Source organism: Phoca vitulina, unplaced genomic scaffold (genome assembly GCF_004348235.1).
Source record: "Phoca vitulina isolate PV1807 unplaced genomic scaffold, GSC_HSeal_1.0 scaffold41, whole genome shotgun sequence".
In the NCBI taxonomy this organism is placed as follows: Eukaryota; Metazoa; Chordata; class Mammalia; order Carnivora; family Phocidae; genus Phoca; species Phoca vitulina.
The window spans coordinates 11,805,996-11,829,762 of NW_022589744.1; the positions used below are offsets into that span (position 1 = coordinate 11,805,996).

Consider the following 23,767-nt stretch of genomic DNA (forward strand, 5'->3'; position numbering starts at 1 on the left):
TTATCTGAGTAAGGAGAATCAACAAAAGACTCTTGGTCTCAGGTAGAAGAACCTTTCCTGGCACTGCTTGAAGGCAACCTAAGGCCCCGGGCATACCTACCACATGTATAAAGGTTAGCAGGCGTGCAGACCCGCACCTCATCTCTTCCTAATAAGACGGATGGAAAAGGCTCAGAAAAGGCAGGAGGGCTTGTGAGCCAAGCCATCGAAACAATTTTCGTTCCTCATGAATTTCAATGTCATGTTTCTCCAGCCAAAGCCCTGCGCTGAAGAAAACCCAATAATTAAGACCTAGCATGTTTAGGATCTGTAAAATGCCTCCAGGTATATGAAATCTGAAATGACAGGCAGGGAGTTCTCAGAAAGCATATGAATATAGTTAACGTTGCAATTAAGTCAATGTTCTGAAGATAAGCTGATACTTAGCACTGTTATGTCCTTAAGCCAAGAACATGAAAGAGGCCCCAAAGGCTTTGGAACCAACTGTGCTTTGAAACCACTAATGTCCACTGAAATACTCCTCTGTATATATCTAGTAGAGCACAAAGTAGAGCTCCAAACACTTCAGGAAGAATCAACCTTCATCCAATAGCAAAATCCTTTATATTAAACCTCAAAATTCCAATTTTGAGTTCTGTTCATAGTACTTAAAAAAAAAAAGGCTTCTATCAGTATCTAATAGAAAAATCTCATTCTCTTAGCATTTATCATATTAGAGAAGAGTAGGTTTAAATTTATCTTTGTACTTTTGGTGAAAATGGCTCACAAAAGAACCAAACTTATCTGTAGCACAGACCTGGCTTCTTTGGGAGTGCAAACTGGATCTGCCGCTGCCGACAAACATGCATTCCTCCACTGGGGAGGGTGCGCTTGGTTTTATTCTTAGTGTTACCTGCACCTCATAACGTCATAAACCTGGACCTTAAAATTCTTCGTAGCTTAGACTTTTTAATTATGTGGCATTCTCTTTTCCTCGTGATAGTACAAATTAGAGAGGTTTTACTATATTCTTAGGTTACGGTGAATAAAGTACAAGACAAAAATCCCAATATTAATAAAAACAGTATCAGATTTCGCTTTTAAATAATACTCAAGGTGCTGGACTGAAGGTGGCTCTGTAGTGTTTACAACTTGCTCAAACCTGCCTAGAGAGATCCCAGATCTATGCAGCGGGATTAGGTGGGTGTTAATTCAAACACATTCAGATCCCAACTACAGATGTTCATCTGCGAATAAGGTATTTAACCACTAGTTTTGAAGCAATTCTACATTTAACAGGTCAATATTAAGCGATTTACTGTTATTTCCAAGAATCTGAACTATTGTCAAGATATATCCATCCCAGGGCACCTGGGTGGCTCAGATGGTTAAGCGTCTGCCTTCAGCTCAGGTCATGATCCCAGAGTCCTGGGATCGAGTCCCGCATCAGGCTCCCTGCTCCTTGGGAGCCTGCTTCTCCCTCTGCCTCTCTCTCTCTCTCTGTCATGAATAAATAAATAAAATCTTTAAAAAAAAAAAAAAAAAAGATATATCCATCCCAAAGAAATTAACACAGTGCTTGTTACTTCAATCTTAAAACAATTCCCAGTCAGCTCTCTTGGTGGAAGGATTTCTGCTGGCAATGAAAAGTCTCATATAACTGGTTTCACTGGGATAGATTTTATGTTGGGTCCCAAGGTAGGGATGACATTTCACCTGAATTATACTACGTTCTCAAGACTGATTCGAGAACAACTGGTTTCATGAGACAGATGTCACAGATACAGTTAACAGGTTATTAAAAAAAAAAATCATGGGGCACCTGGGTGACTCAATCGTTAAGTGTCTGCCTTCGGCTCAAGTCATGATCCCAGGGTCCTGGGATCGAGCCCGACACTGGGCTCCCTGCTCAGCGGGAAGCCTGTTTCTCCCTCTCGCACTCCCCCCGACTTGTGTTCCCCCTCTCATGGTCTGTCAAATAAATAAATAAAATCTTAAAAAAAAAAAAAAAATCAACTGATGCTGTTTTACATCGATTTTACGAAAAACCTTCATTAGGAAGTACATGTTTAACCTTTAAATGTAGAATGATTTTGTAAATTAGATTTCAGCTCAAAGGACAATGTCACAATTCAGATCAAGCTCCTAGAAAAAGACTGAAAATAAAGCCAATGTACAATAGGAAAGCGATTCTATGGAACTTGCATTTATCCTTTAGCCATAGTTTCGATGATTATATTGATTCAATGACTTATATCCAAAAACCAGAAGACATGGTTTGTCAAGGGAGTTTTCTGTGGTACTCCTGGGCAGAAGAGGTGGCCTGAGTGATGCTTCTATCTTTGTACGGCCAGACACTGTGAGCTCCAAGCACTGTAACGGCTTATGACAAATGGCAGAACATAGAAAATCTGGACTGTTCCAGAATAACCAGTTGGTAGGGACACCACAGTCACAGTAACTGCAACTAAGAGAGCTCTCCCTATATGCATTCTACTACAAAGGAACTGTGACCCCTTCTTGTTTCTTAGCATCTCTTCCAGGACAGGGCAAGGGGGAGGGAGATGAATCACCACTCATGGAGGTGCCATCAGTTGCCAAGTGTCAAATGCAGAGATGATTTTGCATTTTGCCCCTTCCCAAGAAGTTTTGGGACAAAGTGAGTTGCTGTGCTACTGCACCGATGATGTAGGGATCCCTCGAATGGAAGATTAATTCCTAACGACACGGGACAGTGATCCTATGCTAGCCCTGCGCTGGCGTTCCCCTTGTGCCGGGAAGATGCTACGGCGAATAGTTAGGTGGTAACAACAGGTCGGCAAAGAGGGGCAAGCGGGCGGAAGTCGTGTCAACGTGTCAGGCACACATTTCACTCACGCTAAGTTTCCTGATTTGTTTCTTTCCCCGAATCCCTTCTCTTCAGTCCTGTTTCTTGGCCAGGGCCCATGGCAGGAGCGGAAGAACATTTAGCAGAAAAGGTGGGAAGGGCTTGACCCCACTTAAAAAATACCTTTGCTTAAAAACACTTACAGATCCAGTGATTAGCAATTAAGAGGTGAAAATAACTAACTACTTAGTAGTTACATTCTACGAATTATCCGAGGTCATGGCCTACTGGGGTCAGCAGCACCACAGATGGAAGTCATGCTGCATCTCTTAAAGCTCTTTCTGATGCCCAACAGGCCTCGTGCAGTGTTAATGGCACTTAAAACACATCCGTTTTTTTCATTTAATCTCTGAAATCTGTTCATTTTTTTCTTCATTTATGAAAAGAGGAAAGGGCTCAATTTATCATTTGCTCTATAGCTCTCTGAGTTTGGTCAAGATCCCAAGCAGCTTTGTGTGACAAGTGTAAGGGGTGTCGAGTCCAGCTCTTTCTGGAGCGAATTGCACTTGTCCCCACGACCCTTCAGAGCTTGGACTGCAGTGGTTTCAGGTACTTGAAGTAAGACTCATGGACCTGCAGGGAAGGGAGAGAGAAAGAATTACTGACGAGTGGCCTGCAGCATCAACTAGCACACTTTTAACTGAGAAGGTATCTGGGCCTTATTTGGATCGTGATCCAAAACACTGAAGGAAAAAAAAAAAACCAGTTAATTGAGGAATTTGGACACTGGGTAGTTCATGACATGATTCCTATTTGGGGGCGGAATGGCACTGTGGTCATGTTTTCAAAGAGTCCTTATCTTTTAAGAGACACATACTGAAATATCCATGGATAAAGTTATCTAGTATCTTGGATTTGTATCACCATAATCCCCAGGGGAGACGGGGGGTGGGGCGCACCGCTCGGGGCAGAGGGAGCATTTTCAGGTGAAACACAATGGCCAGGAGATTAGTCACTGAGGTGTGACAAAGGGTACACAGGGGTGTATTACAGTATTCTATTTTTGTATATGTTTGAACATGTCCAATAGTTACTAAACACTCAAGGAGATGAAAGACCTGTGTACTGTGGGAACAACCCACTTTCCTTCTGAATCTGTTACTCAAAGTGACTGTCCGTAGAGGCCACAGGAGCTTCCAAAACTTTCACAGAGGACGGGCATCTGGGTGGCTCAGTCGTTAAGCGTCTGCCTTTGGCTCGGGTCATGATCCCAGGGTCCTGGGATCGAGCCCCACGTCTGGCTCCCTGCTCAGTGGGAAGCCTGCTTCTCCCTCTCCCACTCCCCCTGCTTGTGTTCCCTCTCTCACTGTGTCTCTGTCAGATAAATAAATAAAATCTTTAAAAAAAACAACAACAAAACTTTCACAGAGGAGTCACCTCTGAGGTCTTTCCTGCCTTAATATGTAATGAAGAATTTCAAAAGGTGAAAAGACATTGTTTTTTGTACCTCTGATTTGTTCAGTGGGGATTTCTTGGCCCACTCAAACAAATTCTCATACACATTCCCATCATAACGGCCAAGCACAGAGCCGAGTGTCACATCTTGAAAATCAAACGCATCCACCAAAGCAACAGCATCTGGGCGAATTGCAATCAGCAACTCCTTTATGCGCTGATTTACTTGGGTAATCTGAGACTCTGTCATGATACCTCCCTAGAAGAGATAAAACAAGCAAACACATATATACACGTATACAGACAGACATTCATATATATGTGCACACACACAGCTATAAAGTAAACCACAAAGAGTTTTCTACCAAAACAAAACAAAACAAAAAAAAACGGACTTAAATTCAGAAAATACTCACCTGAAGAAAATCCCCTGCCTTCTGACTGATTCCATACAGACAATACAAGAGACACAAATTCCTTAAGACAGCGTGGACAGATTTATCTTCAATTTTGAGGAGTTTTTCTGAAAAGAGCTTAACTACCACATAGTGGCAATGTGCCTAGATAAAAAGAAAACACCAGAGTGAGAGAACCTTTGAAAAAGATTCACCGCACAGCAACAAGGGTTTCTGCACTAAGAAAATGGGTTGGGACGGTGTGAAGGATGGAGAGGGAGAGAGAGAAGAGGAGAGAGAGAGAGAGGGAGAACTATCACTGACCTCGCTTGCTCGAACAAGGTCAACGGAAGTTAGGTTCCATGCTACCTCCTTGCTTTTTCTGTGAATCACTTCATTTTGAAGGTTTTTTGCAGCAATATCCACCAATCTGTTAAGAAGTGAAAGAAAACCGGAGCTTGCAGGAAATGCCGGGCAGTACTCAGGCCCCAGCCCCCAGAGGCCCCCCAGCTCCTGAGGGGGGGGCTCACCTGGCCGCACGAAGTTTGTATGCTTCCGTTAGGCTGTCGGGGCTGTCGATGTCCACCAGAGCTGGCCACGCTGCTACCTGCTGCGGCTGGATGCGCTGAGCGGGCAGGCCATTCAAGTAGGACACCATGCCGCACACCAACTTCCCTGCGTGCACTTGGTCGTAACTTTTCATCAGGAACCTAAAAATCACCAGTGCACATGCTTTCAGTAACTATGCTTCTCATGAAACAGAGATGAACTCTTGCAGTGACTTTAAGCAACGTGATAGGTGTTTTGTACTCGCTCGGCCGACCACAAGATAAAACCAGTGGGTGAGATGGAAGGCAAAACCACCATCTCTCAGGAACAAATGTAACGTGAAGAGCAAACACGGGAACAGGAACTGATGAAGAGGACTCAAACATTCTTTTTTTTTTCAGAGAGAGAGAGAGCGAGCATGCGGGTGGGCGAAAGGGGCAGAGGGAGAGGGGAGAGAGAATCCCAAGCAGACTCCGCACTGGGTGCGGAGCCTGACGCCGGGCTCGATCCCAGGACCCTGAGATCACAACCTGGGCCAAAACCAAGAGTTGGATGCTTAACGGACTGAGCCACCCAGGCGCCCCTCAAACGTTTTAACAACAGATAAAGCACAAATCAGATTCTCACCTAGCCGTCTGCAGCATCATGACAGTGTTCTCTCCCTCAAAGGTGCAGGTGGGGGTAAAAGTGACATAGATATTTGGAAGGCCACTGCAGTGAGAGTAGCCATGTCCGCCACACGCCATCCGACAGGCTTCGATAGCAGCATTAGTTGTCCAGGAGGTGAAAGCCTTCAGGCCGGCAGTGAGGGCGTGGAGCTGGAGGGGGATGCACAGGCTGTCAGGGCGCAGGTGGCGCCGACGGTCTGAGCCTCACAGCAAGAAGCCCCCTCTTCCTCCCCTAACAGTGCTGGTCACTCGCCACATCACTTGCCACGCGTGCAAACTGAAGCACGGTCATCTCGGTGGCCTGAACTCATATTGTTCCCACACTCCCTTCCACAGTGCTCCACTTGGCAAAAAAGTCACCGCTTACGTTCCTTTGATTAATAAACAACCAACACAGTGTAGTACTTCTGAAACTTAAAAAACAAAACCCACATATCTTCATATCTGATTCACTTTCAATTAAAATAATGGCTGTATCTTTTGAGAACACATGGATTCTTCTCAAGAAATCCCAACATTTAGTTTTCTCTGGACATTATCCAACAGGCAAGGGTGCCCACAAGTGAATGAGGAAACACATACCTCAGGCAGTTCACTCAGATCCCCTTGGCCAATGTCCTCATTAATGCGATGGTAGGTCTCCTTCATGTACGCACCTACAAACTGGAAGGCATAGGCAGTGGCCAGGAGTGGGAAGAGTTTATACTGCTGGGTCTGAAAATCCAAAATCTGTGGTTCTGGTTCACTAAAGGATAGAGAAGAAACAAAAGTAAACACTTACATAGAACTTACTATGCACCAGATTCTGGTCTAAATACTTTGACATACTTAAAAGCTAGCACTCTCCCCATTTCACCAAGGGGAAAAAAGAGGTTAAGAACCTGCCTAAGGTCACATAGCGAATATGTGGTAGATCCTCACTCAATTGAAATCTAGGCTGTTTGGCTACAGAAAACCATGTTCTCAACCACCTTGTTGAACCACCTAGGCGGAGAGTATTTTCTAGCTGTGAAGTTCATATCTATCTTAGTCTTTGCAGTATAACTAAGGAAACTATCTCACAGCAACATACAAAAATCAAGGTTAACTTCATAGAAGGAAAGCAATGATAAAGAAGTCTAACACACTAGATGGCTGAAAAAACTATTTTAACCATAATTTTGGAGAAGGCCCAATGCACAGAGTTAACCATATGACATCTAAGACGGTCAGCTCTTATCGATTTCTTTACTCCTTCTATAGAAGTTAAAAAGGTCATCAGGGAGTCACACTCAAGTGAAAGGCAGTAAGACTAACCTACGGCTATGAACACAACAGGGAGTCCCATTCATGCCATTCCCAACATACCCAATTCATAGCTGTTAGGAGCAATTAGGATTTTCAAACTGCCTTTAGTGTTCTAAAATTTCATTTATTTTTTTTAAAAAAGATATTTATTTATTTGAGAGAGAGAGAGCACACTAGCAGGGGGAAAGGGAGAAGCAGGATCCCCGCTGAGCAGAGAGCCCAACTCAGGGCTCGATCCCAGAGTCCTGGGATCATGACCTGAGCCGAAGGCAGACACTTAACCAACTGAGGCACCCAGGTGCCCCTAAACATTTCATTTATAAAGCTCAAGTAATATTACTGTTTTTCTTAGGTTAAAAATAATAAGGTGGCTATCCTCATCTTTCTACTTAAAAAAAGGAAGTCTAGTTTTTAAGGAGCAGACCCAGCATACTGCCACCTTAGCTGATTTTGCAAGGCCAATGCATATTCTCGAGATCACATTTGGGAATTTTGATATTTGAATGGGGTCAAAGGTAGGTCTTTAGCAATCTCAGATGCCTCCCTTACCCTGGCTTGATTTCGGACTGGTGCCTCACAGCGCTGTATCGGATGGCAATGGTGCAAGCCTTGGACAGAGACCGAGCGGCTTCTCCTACAAGGAAGGACCTGACAAACACCATGGTCCCGTAGGTCAGCTTGTTACTCACAGGTTTCACGTACGTGCCATCAGGCTTCACCTGGACAAAGAACATGGGACTGATGCTTCATTCTGTTAAACCCAAGTGGCAGTCTGTGCTCATGATTCTCAAAGGGTGGTCCCCAGAATGGCAGCATCTCCGGGGAGTTTGCTTGAAATACAAAACCTCATCCCCACCCTGATCTACTTTATACAGCCCTCCAGGTGATTCTAACGCACGCTAAAGTTTGAGACCCACTGGTTTAGCAAACTAGAATATGTTCTTTATACCTGCCAACCGCTCTTGATTTCACTGTCCTTAATAAAAGAAACATCAGAAGTAAAAATATGTTACTACCTTCCAAAAAAACACACCCTTGCAACCCCGTGGTTATCAACAGCCGCTGAAACCCCCATGTTTGACACCTCTGCTCCTCCAAAGATACCTGGGCATACTTCATCAGCATGTTTTCTCTGGGAATACGATAATTGTCCATCTTCAGGTAGCCATTATCCATCTCATCATAGCCAAATTTGGGGCCGATATCTCCCACGGTAATACCTACCAGATGAAAGGAAAGTCACAAGGTGCTTGTGCTCTGCAATTCCCGGCTTGCCCTGGCCTCTTTCATTGTGTGCTATGCTTTTTGCAGAAGAAAGCGATCGGTTTAGTTTTTCATCTCAACAGCAGACAAACAATTCTAACCTGGCAAAGGCTTATGGGTCCCAATTTCACGAATAGGTACGATGAAGGCATGTAATCCGTAGCATTTCCCCTTAGTGATGAGTTGGGCAAGAACTATTGCATGATTTGAAGTCTTCCCAACTGGAACATCAAAGAGAACAGGAGAGAGAAGTGAGCAAACTTCTTACACTTTCAAAGGACAGAAATAAAAGATGGGGAAAAACCGTATGTTAAATACCAGCCTCCATCGATAAAGTGTACCCAAGAGGCTTACAACAGTACCACACCCAGTTTTCAGAAAGAAATTCACTTAAGCTGATAGTCATTAAAATTTATTGAATTTTGGCAAAGCAATCCTTCATTCTATATATATAAAAGCTTTTATACACATTTTATTGAGATATTATGGACCTACAACATTTGTAAGTTTAAGGTGTACAGTTTGTTGATTTGATAGTAATCCTTCATTTTAGGAAAGACCTCACTAAAAAAAAATTAATTAGAAAGACTTTATTTTCTTTTCTACTTATTTCTCATTCATTTACATAAAATTTTTTTTAGGATAACCATAAAAACATTAATTTATTTCCTTTTTCTCCCTTAATGAAGTGCTTTCCAAAACAGTGGCCACTAGCCACACGCAGCTGTTTACATTTAAATTACTTATAACCACACAGGGAAGACTAAGCTGCTTTACATGGTGACTAAGGAAACTGCGCTAATGATGGGAATATTCAAGTGCAAAGTTCAGAGTGAGACAGCTGTCCCTTCTGTGCCTTGTAAGTGGAGGACAGGTCTACAACAAGCACTACAGGAGTATCAACAGCCGAGAAGAGCCTTCAGAGTGTTTCCTACATTTCAAAATGATATTCCCATAGAAGCTCTACATCCTAAACACCATCTTGTAATAACTCGTCAAAACATCCAACAAATGCTAAAAAATTCACATACGTCCGCCAGGCCACCACTTGATGGAGGTCACAGTAGGGCTGTTGAGAATGAACTCCTGAGTTTCAGGATCGTAAGTGGCTGTGGTTTCCAAGCCTCGGAGATGAGTTCCTAAGGAAATAAGTTACATTCACCTTGGATAAAATATGGGAACAAATAGGCACAGGGTAAAATCTCCTGCCCCGTCTTTTCAGCTCTAGTATCTCAGAGAACAACAAAATCTAACAAAAACAAGATATTTGTAGACGAGCTACAAATAGTTAATAACCAATACAGATACTTCCCTATACTTTTTTTTTTTAAAGTAAACCCAATATTGGGCTCGAACTCATGACCCCGTGATCAAGAGTCACGTGCTCTACCGACTGAGCCAAGCGCCCCATAATTTCCTGTATTCAAACCAGGCAGTTCCTATCAAGGTGAAAATATAAATGTCAAGCATGTTCTATTTCTATACTTTTTAATTAATGCACCTCTATTTAGATCAACCAAAAGAAAATATAAAGGCAGTTTAGAATCGTATTTTCACAAGATCATAGGATAGGAACCTAACAGGGAAGTTAACTGCTCTTTTAAAATAACATCTCTAAGTTTAAATGTGCCAATTTCAACTCATGTATGGTGTCTACACACCAGTTCAACATTCTGGGCTTCTCTATTTACAAAGACTAAGATAAGAGGTGACAGAAAGAGACTTCAGCCAAAGTTCTTATAAATTAAAGACTTACTTCAGAGTGATTTCTAGAATGGAAAACCAGACTTCAAAAAGATATACACTATGGGGAAAAAGACCTGGAACAGTGACCTTTTTTTGATTTCTAAAGGTCCAGTAATAAGGTCTGAGTGCACGCTGCGATTTCCAACGCCAAGCCTTAACTTCGACCCTGGCTGGTTCATTACTGTGACTAGAAGAGTTCCCAGTGTCATGTTTACTGGAGATGGACAAAGATTCATGCTTTAAATCCTAATACAAATGTGCCAAAATTCTTGGAAAACAGTTAACAGAAAAATATTCTAAGTGACACTCCCTCTAATATACTATCCTGAAGCCAATGCTGAGAACCTTTTTCCAAACTGCTTAGATGATTCCAGACCTCATTAAACACTTAAACTTTGAAACATTTAGAAACCTCCAAGTTGAGGAACAGAAATGGCCACTTCATGTGTGATCCACAACCTTCTCACGTACATGTGAGAATCAAGGAACCAGCCACTTTCAGCAAAGAAGTTTTTACAGGAAAAGAAGTAACAGAGTAACAGAACAGATAATGACAGAATGTTTGCAAATGCACAATGGAACCAAACAACACTCCACTCTGGGTCTTGTAAAAATCCTGTAAAACACAATTTAGTACCAAGAGCCAAATTAGCTATAAAATTAAGATAAAGTTGCACAGAAATGAGAGCACATGGCAAATATACATTACATTAGATCAGTTCTGAAACCTTGAAATAGGAAAAGAGAAGACAGAAGGAAATGAATAGCAAACAGAGACACCAATACAGACCAGATTAACAGGGACAGCCACTCCCTCCAAAACAGCTTATCTTTTTTTTTTTTTTCCTTAATCTTTGGCCAAGCTACCCTTCAGACCTTGACTGAATTATGGTTCTACAAGCCACTCATTTCCCTCAAGCAAGTCAGAGAGCACCTGTACTACTGATCTGTGTTTCTTCTGGAATTTGTGCAAGTCCATTAAGGTATCCGTAGGAAAGGGAATCAGATCGTACCGAAGAAAGAAAGATGCGTTCAGATGCTACATGCACACAAATTCTACACAACTCCAGTGAACTTGAAAAACCACTCAGTAAATAAATCCTAACTTGTAATTCTTGACTCACTGAAAGGGAACCATGAAAAAGAATAATCAGCATATCTCTGTGACAACGTAACCTTTAATTTCCACTGACCAAAGCCACGTCTATGCCAAGACCTGTATATATAAAAAAACCTGGCTTCTGCAGAAAGACCACGGTAGTGGATATGCCCTCGCTAACATACAGTGGGCTCTCCACATACGCTAAGCCTGCAGAGCCCCGCCCAACCCAGAAGGTAGACTGAATGCACCGTACCATGGCCCATCTCTGTCTGGGCGTAAGTGCCAACGATCTCCAAGTTCCAGGCGGGCATGAAGAAGCGTTCCTGCTGCTCCGCGGTTGCCTGGTGAAGTAAAGTAGGCAAGAACATGCCCAAGTGGAGATCCAGAGGCTCAGGCCGCCCTCGGTGCACAAAACTTCGAAGAAACACCAAGGATGGGCATTTGAGAGAAGAGTCATCAGGTGTGAGAGAATCAGCAAATGTGAACAGAGTAAGGGGAAGGAGAAAAAAAACCTTCTGTAAGTATGAAGTTAGTTGGGTGGACATTATCGTGGGGGGGAGCACTGTCTCTTTCTGTATTACTTTAATCAACTCTTGGCAAATTTCATTTTTCTTAAGTTGGCAAGAAGTTTGTTCTTACGCTACTCAGCTCTTAAATAATCAGTCTTGGTGAGGATTGGCTACCGATTCCAAAGCCTGTGCAGCATAAACATGCGAGTCGGGCAGAGGAGTCCAGCCTTACAATTAAATCAAAGGAAATAAAAAATTTGAAGAGGTTGTACAGGATGGAGAATTTAAGTTGTACAATTATTTACTCTGATGAGAATGTGAGACAGGAGAACTTTGTTCTCTCAGACGGACAAAATGATGCCCCAGCCGAAAGGCTTTCCTAAAAGCAATTTCAGTAATGCTTCTAGGCTGGAATCCTTCGTGTTTGTTCATAAAACATCCAGCATAGATCCACATTCCCTACATAAATCTGGTTCTTTTTTTTTTTTAATCCGGTTACCAGCCATGCCCTACTGAAACAATTTAATACAAAAATTGACAATGCTCTTCACCCAGTGATTAGTATCAGAAATAAAAAAGACATGCAACTTCTATTAAAGACCATTAATAATAATTACAAATAACATATTCATGCATAACAAGCCAATTATGTGGGAATTATTACTAATGATAATAAACATCTTAAGTTTTTGTAGTTCTGAATCCATTTATTTATTTATTTATGACTGAGCCAGACAGGTGCCCCTGAATCCACTTTCTAAAGTCATTCTTTTCAACTTAAAATTTGCAGATGCCTTAGACTTCTGTGTGAATTTCTTTCTAATAGGAAATTGATATGCCTTTGTTATCCTTCCACATCACTGGCCTCCCATTGAACTTCTAGCTCTAACTTAACCGACTCTAAATTGCTCTTATTATTCTCTTTAATTATCTTAGAAATTAGCCTATGCAACATTTCAGTTTTAAAACCTCTCAGTTTGGGGGCACCTGGGTGGCTCAGTCGTTAAGCGTCTGCCTTCGGCTCAGGTCATGATCTCAGGGTCCTGAGATTGAGCCCTCCATCGGGCTCCCTGCTCCGCGGGAAGCCTGCTTCTCCCTCTCCCACTCTCCCTACTTGTGTTCCCTCTCTCGTTGTGTCTCTCTCTGCCAAATAAATAAATAAAGTATTAAAAAAACCACCAAAAAACCTCTCCGTTTGTCGAGAAAGTAAGGAGGAAAATAATCAGGGCGCACTGCTCAGGCGAGGGCTGATCAGCTATGTCTTCCGGTTGCGTGGTTGTGCTTTCTGTTACCCAATCACAGAAAAATCAAAGACTGTGTGACCCACGTGCTCATTTTATAAAGAAATTAGGCTGAGGTGAGTTAAGTGCTTTTAGATCAGGAAGATAATGGCAGAATGAGGACAAGAATCCTACCACCCAATCACATCTTCTGGCTAGGGAAATTCTCGTGCAAGTGCAACCAGGACTGAGCACAATGATGAGGACACCAGAGAGACCAAGGAGAGCTGCCCAAACCAGAGCAGCTCTCCTTGGAAGTGGCAAAGGGAAATCCCCCGTAACACGTTAGCACTGGTGGAAACTGAGTGAGAGGTCCATGGAATCTCTCTGTGCTATTTCTGCAACTTCCTATGAATTTATAATCATTTCAAAATAAAAAGTTAAAGAGGGCGCCTGGGTGGCTCAGATGGTTAAGCGTCTGCCTTCAGCTCAGGTCATGATCCCAGGGTCCTGGGATCGAGTCCCGCATCGGGCTCCCTGCTAGGCGGGGAGCCTGCTTCTCCCTCTGCCTCTGCCTCTCTGACTCTCATGAATAAATAAATAAAACATTTATAAAAAAAAATAATAATAAAAAAAAAAATAAAAAGTTAAAGAAACAGTGGAAATCCTCCAGAAAAACACATTCGTGTGATGAGAGAGTGCTTTCCCTCACAAACAGGAATGCCACTGCCTCTAGGTTTTAAAAGAATGGTGCCGGGGCGCCTGGGTGGCTCAGTCGTTAAGCGTCTGCCTTCAGCTCAGGTCATGGTCCCAGAGTCCTGGGATCGAGCCCTGCATCGGGCTCCCTGCTCAGCGGGAAGCCTGCTTCTCCCTCTCCCACTCCCCCTGTTTGAGTTCCCTCTCTCACTGTGTCTCTCTCTGTCAAATAAATAAATAAAATCTTTAAAAAAATAAAAAATAAAATAAAAGAAAAGAAAAGAATGGTGCCTAGGAAGAAAAATCAACGTACACCTGGGACCTGCCAGGAGCAAACTGGTGGATCCAGGACTGAACCCCGTGGCCTGGGAAGGTCCACTGTTAGCGCTGGAAGACGACTTTGCATTGCTAGAACCCAGAGCGATTCCTGGGGAGGACGGGCCACTCTGAAGCAGCCCACCAGACTCATAGGAGGGGTCTGCATCAGTGTGCTGGATAACGGAATGACAAATGTCAGCGTTACCACAAAACACAGTGAGTGGGGCAGAGATAAACTACTGTAATCAGAAACCCTTTGAGACTGAAGAATGTTTTTAGGAGAAAAAGGTCTCTTATGACAAGGGTAAGGATTATATTCACAAGTGGATGAAATTTAGACATGTTATAAGGACAAAGTGACCTGATAGTTTTTTTGACTTAAATCAAGTATTTGTTGCAAAGAGTTGGTTATGTATGCATGATAAAGATTATATGTTATTTTTAAATCATTTATTTTAAAATTACAAAGCACCAACATTTTACTTTGGTGAAGTGCTACAGTCAATTCTTTTAAAACCGTAACACCAAAAGGCTTTCCCAGTCTCTCCCTCTACATGACACGGGGCTGTCAGCCAACGCTGAGGACAAAATGATTAGATTAATAATACATAAGAAAGGAAGGACTTAAAATAGCATATCCGTGGACAGCATGATTATAATCCTAGGAAATCAACAACAAAATACCATCAATAATGAATGAATTTAGAAAATCTGTAGGCTCTAAGGAAGAAAAAAAAATCAACTGCATTCTTATCCATTAGGATGCTTAAAGCAGAAACCTCGTAAAGAGAAAAGCAATTTACAAACACTACAAAATATTTAAAATTTGTTATGTAACTTAGCTCAGGATAGTAAAGATTTAATTAGGAAAAATATCAATACCTAATAGGATGAATAGAAGAAGTTATACGTAACAGTCAAGAAATTAATAATTCCTGGTTGAGAAGTCAGTCCTTTATCATAATAAAGATAGTACTTCCCAAGAAATACAAGGATTTAATGTAACACGGATTTGAAATTCCTGCTGAATATAATTTAGAATTTGACAAATTAAGATCGGAATTTGCCTAGGAGAGTAAGTATACAAGAACACCAAATATGTAGGTCTTAAAATATAACAACAGCAGGTTTATCCTATCAGATTTTTAAATATCTTACAAAGCAACAATGAACCAATGTTTATGATATTAGGAGAAAAACAAAGGAACTAATCAATATATTTTTAAGGTTCCAAAAATAAATTGAAACAATAAAACTCTAAGAACTGGAAAGAACGGGGGAAAAATACTAGTTAATAAACATACAAATGGTGGGATTCATTCATCATTCTATACCATATACAAGTCAAAGCATTAAACATAAATCAAACAAAAAAAACAACTGAAAGAAAATAAAGGAATAATTATCCAAGATATGGGGGAAAAAAATTTATACCTACTCAGAGAAGGATGCATTCAATACATAAAGCCAAAGTGTTTAACAAAACAGAAGGCAATACAAAAAATACTCGAAGGATACAACATATTTGTAAGATCAATGTACAGATTCTATTTAATCAATATGCAAAGGAGAAAAACCCAGTGTATACACAGGAAATACAGACAGTAAGCCAAAACATCCAGGCTCACTGGCTTTGGAAAATTAAAACTTTAACTCCTAGATATATATTAAGGTAGCAAAAAAAATTAAAGTAACCACGTTGATGGGGCTTATGGAAACACGGTACACTAATAATTTGCTAAATATACTATAAACTTGTTCTGTGTTTCAAGAAGTCTTAAACTATGCAACAATAGCTATAAAATGTTCACTCCTTTCAATGAAGTAATTTACTTCTGAGAAAGATATTCTGAAGGCATAACCTTAAAGGGCATAGTTTTTGTAAAGAAGTTTATATTGTTATTAACAATCATGGTGGGGAATTAGAATAGCCCCAAAACCTAGGGAGCAAGTCTCATGGGAAGTCCAACAGGAAAGAGACTCACTCGGAAGAAAGAGGACAGGAGACAGTAGTGAAAATACAGGGAGAAAGACTAGTGACTTACACAGTCCCGTTTACTATTTATCTATTTCTCAAGTTTCAAAGGAAGAGAGGTGCTTTAGTTCATATTTGAGTACTGGTGATGGGAAGCTGCTGACATACCGCACCGATCTGCAAGGACGGTAACTGTATTGTATAAGCTCTATTTTCCTGATTAACAACAGCAGAAAACAAAGAAGGAGAATTGCTATAAAGTGGCCAGAACTTGAAGCGACCAAGTATCTGTGAAGACCAAGCACACTACCTGCTTTGGGACCCGGAGAAAGGTATGGTCAAGAGGATTATTGCTGGACCACGTTCCACAGACAGTCCCTTCGACACCAGGACCCCTGGGAGAAGGTGCGCCCCTCAGCCCAGACTTCTGCCCTTGAATAAGGCTCACAGACCCACAGACCAAGTGTGTGTCGGATTTCGTGTGCCTCTACACACAGGTGAGTATTTAGAGGAGGGAAGAGAGAAAAGAGATGACGGAGACTTCGTGCAGGGGACTGAATTTTAAGACCCTTCAGGATCCTGGAAGGAGCCTGAGCAATGCTGTTGTCTCCTCACTTCTCAGCACCTACCTAGAGCTGAAAGAATCCCAAACTCAAAGTTATAGCCAATTCTGTGACACTTGAGATAATCACTGTTGGCCAGTCAACGTTCTGAAGTCTCTGGATTGAACCATCAAACCTCCATCTGCACAAGTCGCTCTATTTCCAGTCTCTTTGACGTTGAAGGACTTACTATTTTACACAAGGCTATACTGTCACAGGGCGCAAATTAACCAACAAACTGACTGGTGCCCCCAGAAAAGAACAGCAGTGGACGAAGCACAACAAACAGCAATGTGAATGGACAAGATTCCAGCGAGAAACAAGACCTAATCTCACAACTCCGTTCTCTAAAATATAGAGATTAAGACAAAGTTGGTTCAAATACAAGAAAATATCCGAAAAAGAGAAGCAATATGGGAAAAAAAACTAATAAAAAAAGCAAACTCACCCAGACCAACATAGGACCTCAGTCCAATTTCTGTGCTCCTCAGACCAGAAACTTCAAGTCCTCGTTACTTCTTCTCTTTCAAAATTTAGGGCAAATATACATTTACAACATACTTTATAGAAGCAGAAGGGTGAGACCAGTGAGACATACAATCAAACCCATTTAGCCTCAGAATAATTTACATCTTTATGCCTCCTATGAATAGCACTGACTATAAGTCAAATAAATTCCACAATGATGCATACTTAAACAAAAGAAGGGTTCTGTACCACAAAGCTATTTAAGATTACAACACACACACACACACACACACACACACACACTCTCATACACTCTCTCTCTCCCTCCCCCAGACAGGAAGACCTCTATGAGTGTTATATTCCTTCCCTTAGGAAAACTTTTCTTCAGTCTGCTTATTTCAGTATTGGCCATCCTGAAGCGAAAGTCTTGGGTGTTTTGGCAGGGTGTTCATAAGATAACATCACAACCAGAATCTGCAGTTCTCATGGGGATTGTGATAAAGAACATTTCCTTAAACCATTTCACCAATCAAAAAGCACCAAATCAAACACAAAAATGAAGTTTTCATGCTATTTACATCTCTTCCTCTTCTCCTTTTTACATAATGGAAGCCTTATGATAAATTAGGGAATGAGACTAGGCAGCTCAAATTCAAAACCCCCAAACCTCCCAAAGGCCTTGTCTATGAAAACAAACTTCCTTCACATTAAGACCAAACACAAAACTTTTTGAAAGGAGCTGGCCATTTATAAACAATTTTTTTTTAAGTAGACACCACACCCAGCATGGAACCCAACGCGGGGCTCGAACTCATGATCCTGAGACCAAGACCTCAGTCAGTCACTTAACCGACTGAGCCACTGAACCAAGAATGACTGGCAATACGAAGTCCAAAAATATGTAAAGAAAAAAAGTATAATAAAAAGACTGCTCTGGGGTACCTGGGTGGCTCAGATGGTTAAGTGTCTGCCTTCGGCTCAGGTCATGATCCTAGGGTCCTGGGATCGAGCCCCACGTCTGGCTCCTAGCTCAGCAGGGAGCCTGCTTCTCCCTCTGCCTCTCCCCCTGCTCATGTTCTCTCTTTCTGTATCTCGCTGTCTCAAATGAATAAATAAAATCTTTAAAAAAAAAAAAAAAGACTGCTATAATCAAATGAAGAGAATCATGAACTTTTCTCCAAACTGCCTTATAAGCCTGCTATTGGGCAAAGAAAGAAAGAGTAAGACACTTAAATGCTCTAACCCTCTGCCCCCCCTTAAAATCCCCATCTTTAGCTTCATTAAAGCAGAGAGGCAACTTCCAGATACTGCTAAGGCATTAACACTCTCATGAATTTCCAACAAAGTCTCTTTTTATAATTAGACACCAACGCTTAATTCTGCCACATTTTCAATCCCATCTTTCCAAAATGCTCAACAGCCATTAAAATGGGATATATGCAGCAAGGGTAAAAAGGCTTTTAGAAGTAACAATGAAGGATGTTTCAGGCTAGAGTCTTGGACCAGTTTATGGGGAAATGACCTATGAGAAAATGAGAAGCTGAATTTTATTTAAGGCTTAACAACTGAAAGACAAATTAAAGTGTAGCAGCAGGAAAAACCAAACATCAGGAGTCATTTATCAGTTTAAGTCCTGAGATGGGTTACCCACTGACCCTCAAATGTGGACTAACCGTGGCCCATTTCCGTCTGGGCGTAGGTGCCAATTATCTGGAGTCCTTTGGATGAAAGCAGCCATTTCTCTTGCTGAGCAGTGGTGCCCTGATTCAGCAAGGTAGGAATAAACATGGAGAAATTGAGGCCCACAGGTTCCACAAAATTGACCAAATGCACTCTACAGGAGAGAAAAGAAAACGATCTCAGCCTTACTCTAGAAACTGCATTCTACCACCCATTCTTGCCAGACAACCATGGCCCTCAGGATTGAGGCTGGGAAAATTTCAACCCTTTTCTTAAGAAATTAAATGTAAAATTTACCATTTTCCCACCTAAAAGACCAAATCCAGTGTTATCTACTCCCTCCCTGCCCAAGTCATTTCAGGGCCAGAATTCTTTAATTCTACACTTCATCCAGGAAGCAAATTCTACCCAAGTTTTAGCCTAAAAATCCCTTTTGTTTTTTTGTTTTTGTTGGTGTCATCTGTTGGTTTTATTGGATTCTTTGGAATGTGTGTTTGCTTTATTTTCAAGTTTTACTTGTTTTGAAAATCAAAAGGAACTCCATAGAACATTTATTTGTAGAGCTGCTAACAAAAGCTTCTAAAGAATAGTTTAATTTTTCCCTAAATAACCAAAGCAAACATCCAGGATAGTAAATACATATTCTAGGGCCAAACCACAGATCTCTAAAGGTCTTCGGAGTTTACAGGTGGGGAAGTAGAAATGTGAGAATGTTAAACATTTATCTCTGATGGACTTGATATTCACTCCAGTTTAAGGGAATTCCAATCACACTGAAATTCTGTCTTCAACTATTTTCTCATAAAACACAATCTGTGAAATAGTCAAAATACAAATCACATACACTAGTCAGCCCTGGCTACGCTGTTAAAGATCTTAGGGGTGTCTATTTTGTTCTATCTATATATATAAAGAGCTCAAAGTACAAAGTAAGTATCACCTAACTGGTCTTCATGACTCCTCAAGGAATGAGGAGGAAGCAGTGTCACCAGTTTATCTTGGTCTGTCCAGTGAGCACAGCCTGAATTAAAAGAAAGGGGGAAGGCTGCCAATTCACTTTTGGGGAGGTCCTAAAACCAATCCTACCACCTTTAGGTTTGAAGATCACTTTTCAGGGGTGCTTGGGGCAGACTGAACCATCTAAGGAATGCCTGCATCCAAGGAACATAAAAAAATGCCTTTTTAACCCGGAGGTTCCATAATTTTTACACCAATATCGAATATCAATTTAAACTGAATGGAGGGAGCAACAGGAAAAAGGAGGGGTATGAACAGAAGTTAGCTTCCAAGTAACTTGGATCAACAGGAGTTTACTGCTGCTGGACGGTAGAGAAGTGACGCCCCGCCTCACCGAAGTGGGAGTCAAAGGCCTGATGAGGAAGAGAAATGTGGATATCATTCTCTCAAAGGCAAGAGCCCCACAGCATTCCCTAACAATTATATTTTACTAAAATAGGAAATGAACTTACAAGAATTTCTGAGGAGAGAAGTAGTAGTTTACATGCCAAAAATGGTGGCAACATAAGACACTCCTATTCCCCGGAAGGGAAGTGAGGAGGCTGTGGGGTTATTTGAAATAATGATCATGACATAATATAATTCTAGGAAACTCAGAGGGAAATATAGGTGACACAAAGACTGTCGAATGTTTATATTAATAAACATACTGAGATTCTTTTGAGTTCAAAAGAATTTGAGAATTTGAGAGTTTGAAAATCAACTCATGCACAAAATCTCAGTCCTTGTTTTTAAATTATGTTTAATCCCTCCTGAAGATGCTTTTCAAGGAATCAGCTTTAAAAACCGAAGGAGAGTAACAAAAACCATGGCTGATCCTCATTAGAATTTTAAATTACTCTTAAGAACACTTCACAGTTTTCTTTTCATAGTAAATAGGAGAGTTAAAAGACAAAAATTACAGAAGAGGAGATTAGGAAAACAACTTTTACATTCCCCAAAAAGCAAGGGTTTTTTTTGCCAAGGCCTGGAGAGAACAGTTCTTTGCTCAAGTTGAGAAATCCCAAAGTATCTTACTAATATTCCATCAACTTCAAGACAGTCCCATATATGAATTTTGAGATAGGAGAAATAATTGTAAAGAAACCAGTAAATGCTCAAAATCCCCTGAAAGAGAAATATTACTATATTTCATCTGTCTGGCATCACCCCCCCCAACTTAGCATTTAAGAAATCAGGTGCATCTCACAAATAACGGGAGGTCATAGTTAACTGGCAGCACTTTTTCTTTCTTAGTGGTACATGAAACTCAGGTGTGAGCTACCACTGATGGTGGGCTTGGATTCAATGGCATTCAGTAACTGCCAAGACTAATTTTCAATCCCCTTCTCTCACGTAAGTTGATCTCCCTGTCCTATCCTAGGGATACTGGAAGGATGTCAAAAGGTGTGTTAAACTTTGTACTCTAGGGGCACCCAGGTGGCTCAGTCATTAAGCGGCTGCCTTTGGCTCAGGTCATGATCCCAGGGTCCTGGGATCAAGCCCTGCATGGAGCCTGCTTCTCCCTCTCCCTCTGCCTGCCGCTCCCCCTATATGTGCTCTCTCTCTCTCTCTCTCTGTGTCAAATAAATATGTAAAATCTTTAAAAAACAAAACAAAACAAAACAAAAAACCTTGGTACTCTATATTCCCCAAACAGCAAGGTTTGTATCATAAAAAATGACAGGCAAAACAACTGGCTCATGTCCTCTGCTCTTTAACCCACATAAAGGAATTTGCTCTATTTCATTGCGACTTCACTCAACTTTGCTTACACTTCATGAACCACCACGGATTATGAAATCTAATCAATTCTGAAACATACTGCATCAACTACTTAAAAGTAAAACAAAACAAACCTCTTTTTTTTGGGTTGTTTAAAAAAGGATAAAATCTTCCATTTTTGAAGTTTACCTAAAACCCAACCCAGGTGATTCAGAAATGTAATCTTCTAGGAGGTACTCTACCTCAATATCCCCACAGCTTTGAGTTACAAATTTCAAAAGTAAAAAAGAACACTTGGAAGTTGGTAAATACTTTGATTTGGGCTACTAAAAATAAGTAAGTCATAATTTGATGACTAAAAGGGAAAGGAATTCTCAGGACAGTCCTAAGGACCAGAATACATTATTTCATCCTCAACAATAGTAACCAGGTCAGACTGAAAAAATTAGATACCAAACGTTTTAGAGGCAGTAGAATAAAGGAGAAATTTCCATCACTACATAAATGCAGAACTTGTAACTTTACATGTTCCCTTTTTCTTGGCTCTTGAATACACACCATTCGTATCATTTAATCTTTATTGATGAAAATAATGGAATTCTTCTAAAATGTTGAAACCCCCCCAAAAAAGAAAGTGCCCAGAAATGAATGAGAAGTGTAAGAGAACATACAGGCCAAAGAAATCTTGTACTCAGATCATGTAATTAGAGTGTTCATTCAGATAAAGGCAAAAAAAAAAAAAAAAAAAGTGCTTACTTTTATTTCTAATTAAGAAACAAAACAAAACAAAAAAACAGATGGTCTGGAAAAAGAAAAAGTACATACTCTTTCCAACACTAGTACCAAGGCCTGGTTTTAGGAGGTCTCATATGCCGGAGAGCCATTTAAATAACACTGCCACCAGATTCAAGAATGCTAGGTTCTTAAAATATTTTCTATTCACTCTGAAGTTTGACTCATGTTCTTCATCTACCCCACATTGTCCATCAGTTTAAACTCAAGATCTACACTCTCATATGGAAATATAATCTGTGGGGCACCTGGGTGGCTCAGTCGTTAAACGTCTGCCTTCGGCTCAGGTCATGATCCCAGGGTCCTGGGATCGAGCCCCGCATCAGGCTCCCTGCTCGGTGGGAAGCCTGCTTCTCCCTCTCCCACTTCCCCCGCTTGTGTTCCCTCTCTCTCTGGGTCTCTCTCTGTCAAATAAATAAAATCTTAAAAAAAAAAAAGGAAATACAATCTGTTATTGCTCCAAAATATTGTTTGGTCTTGCAACCGAAAATCGAATTCAGCCTCTCAATTTAGCAAACCTCCTTGTTACAAAGAGCAAAGGCGTTTTGCAATTTAAATCACTCTACACTGAGATGTCTGGGCCAAAGGAGCTAGTAGGTACAGATTCCTGAGAATGAAAACTGCAGCCTCTCCATTCATGCTCAGCATTCCACAAACGTCATCCCTTTAAAAGACTTAAATACAAAAGTAAACACTAGTTTTCACACACATCACTGGAAAATGGGGTGAAAATAAGCAGTCTGAGTCTTCCAACGCCGAGCACGATGAAAAAGGACACCACGGGCTGCGCGTTTAAATTAAGGTTTGGGCTTGGGCACTTCATCTAGGCTAAGGCATACCTACTTTTTAAACCACATGATTTCCTCTGGGTCCGCGATGCCGAACTCCCTCATCTTCTTCACCATGTTGGCACTCTTCCTAACAGCCACCTCGTAACGCTGGCTGCGAGTGAGGAAATTCAAGTCCTCGTGCTGGAAGTCTGGGTCATTCAGGATCAGGTTCTCTGCAAGGGAGCGAGAGGGCATCAAGAGGAAGACAGGAAGACAAAGTCAGGGCTCCGTGACACCTCCTGGAATCCCGGCGGGTTTTCGGAGCGCGGGCTCGGGAGGGACGACACCCCTCACCCCTCCACAGGCCGGCCCTGGGACTGGGGGTCCCGGCTTCCCCAAAGCTGAGCCAGGCGCTGCGGCCCAGGCTCCACAGCGCCCCCGCGACTCCGCATCGAGCGAGTCCGGAGCCGCGCTCGGGGAAGGAGGGAGGCCCGGCCCCGCCGCCCTCACCGATCTCTCGGCGGCGCCGGGTGTTCTCGGGGCTGCCGTCCAGGACGTGAGTGAGCAGCTCCGGGTTGAAGCTGGCGGCTGCCCGCTCCCTGCGAAGATCTTGGTTCATGGTGGCGACACGCAGCGGCGGTGGCGGCCCGGGTCAAAACGGCGGCGGCAGCGTCGGCGACGGGTGTCCGCAGACCCAGCGCGGGTCGGACCCTGAGAGCAGCCCAGGACGGCGCGAGGCCCCGCC

At 41.8% G+C, this 23,767-nt stretch overlaps 1 protein-coding gene across 3 annotated transcripts; it reads right to left on the minus strand.

The window, feature by feature from the left end:
* Positions 1–1,927: 1,927 nt before the first annotated feature.
* Positions 1,928–23,743, minus strand: ACOX1 (acyl-CoA oxidase 1). Of its 3 annotated transcripts, none has more exons than XM_032429524.1 (14): positions 23,533–23,743; positions 23,096–23,255; positions 18,733–18,893; positions 9,455–9,562; positions 8,525–8,644; positions 8,265–8,380; positions 7,710–7,879; positions 6,456–6,618; positions 5,833–6,023; positions 5,187–5,366; positions 4,981–5,086; positions 4,678–4,821; positions 4,314–4,520; positions 1,928–3,439 (listed from the first exon to the last, which is right to left on the minus strand). In XM_032429524.1, the coding sequence occupies exons 1-14, from the start codon at positions 23,639–23,641 to the stop codon at positions 3,389–3,391; spliced, it is 1,986 nt and encodes a 661-aa protein (XP_032285415.1). In that variant the 5' UTR covers positions 23,642–23,743; the 3' UTR covers positions 1,928–3,388. The 3 variants fall into 3 exon arrangements, with proteins under 3 accessions (XP_032285415.1, XP_032285413.1, XP_032285414.1); XM_032429522.1 differs by lacking the exon at positions 18,733–18,893 and adding an exon at positions 11,525–11,685 and having other exon boundaries at positions 23,533–23,742; XM_032429523.1 differs by lacking the exons at positions 23,096–23,255; positions 23,533–23,743 and adding an exon at positions 11,525–11,685 and having other exon boundaries at positions 18,733–18,887.
* Between the last annotated feature and the right edge of the window lie 24 nt (positions 23,744–23,767).

Coding starts and splice junctions, on each gene's coding strand:
- ACOX1 (XM_032429524.1), bottom strand. CDS start 23,641: ATGAACCAAGATCTTCGCAGGGAGCGGGCAGCCGCCAGCTTCAACCCG. Junction 8,645..9,454: donor CAAGTGGTGGCCTGGCGGAC/GTATGTGAATTT, acceptor TTGATGTTCCAG/TTGGGAAGACTTCAAATCAT. Junction 4,521..4,677: donor AGGCAGGGGATTTTCTTCAG/GTGAGTATTTTC, acceptor TATCTCTTCTAG/GGAGGTATCATGACAGAGTC.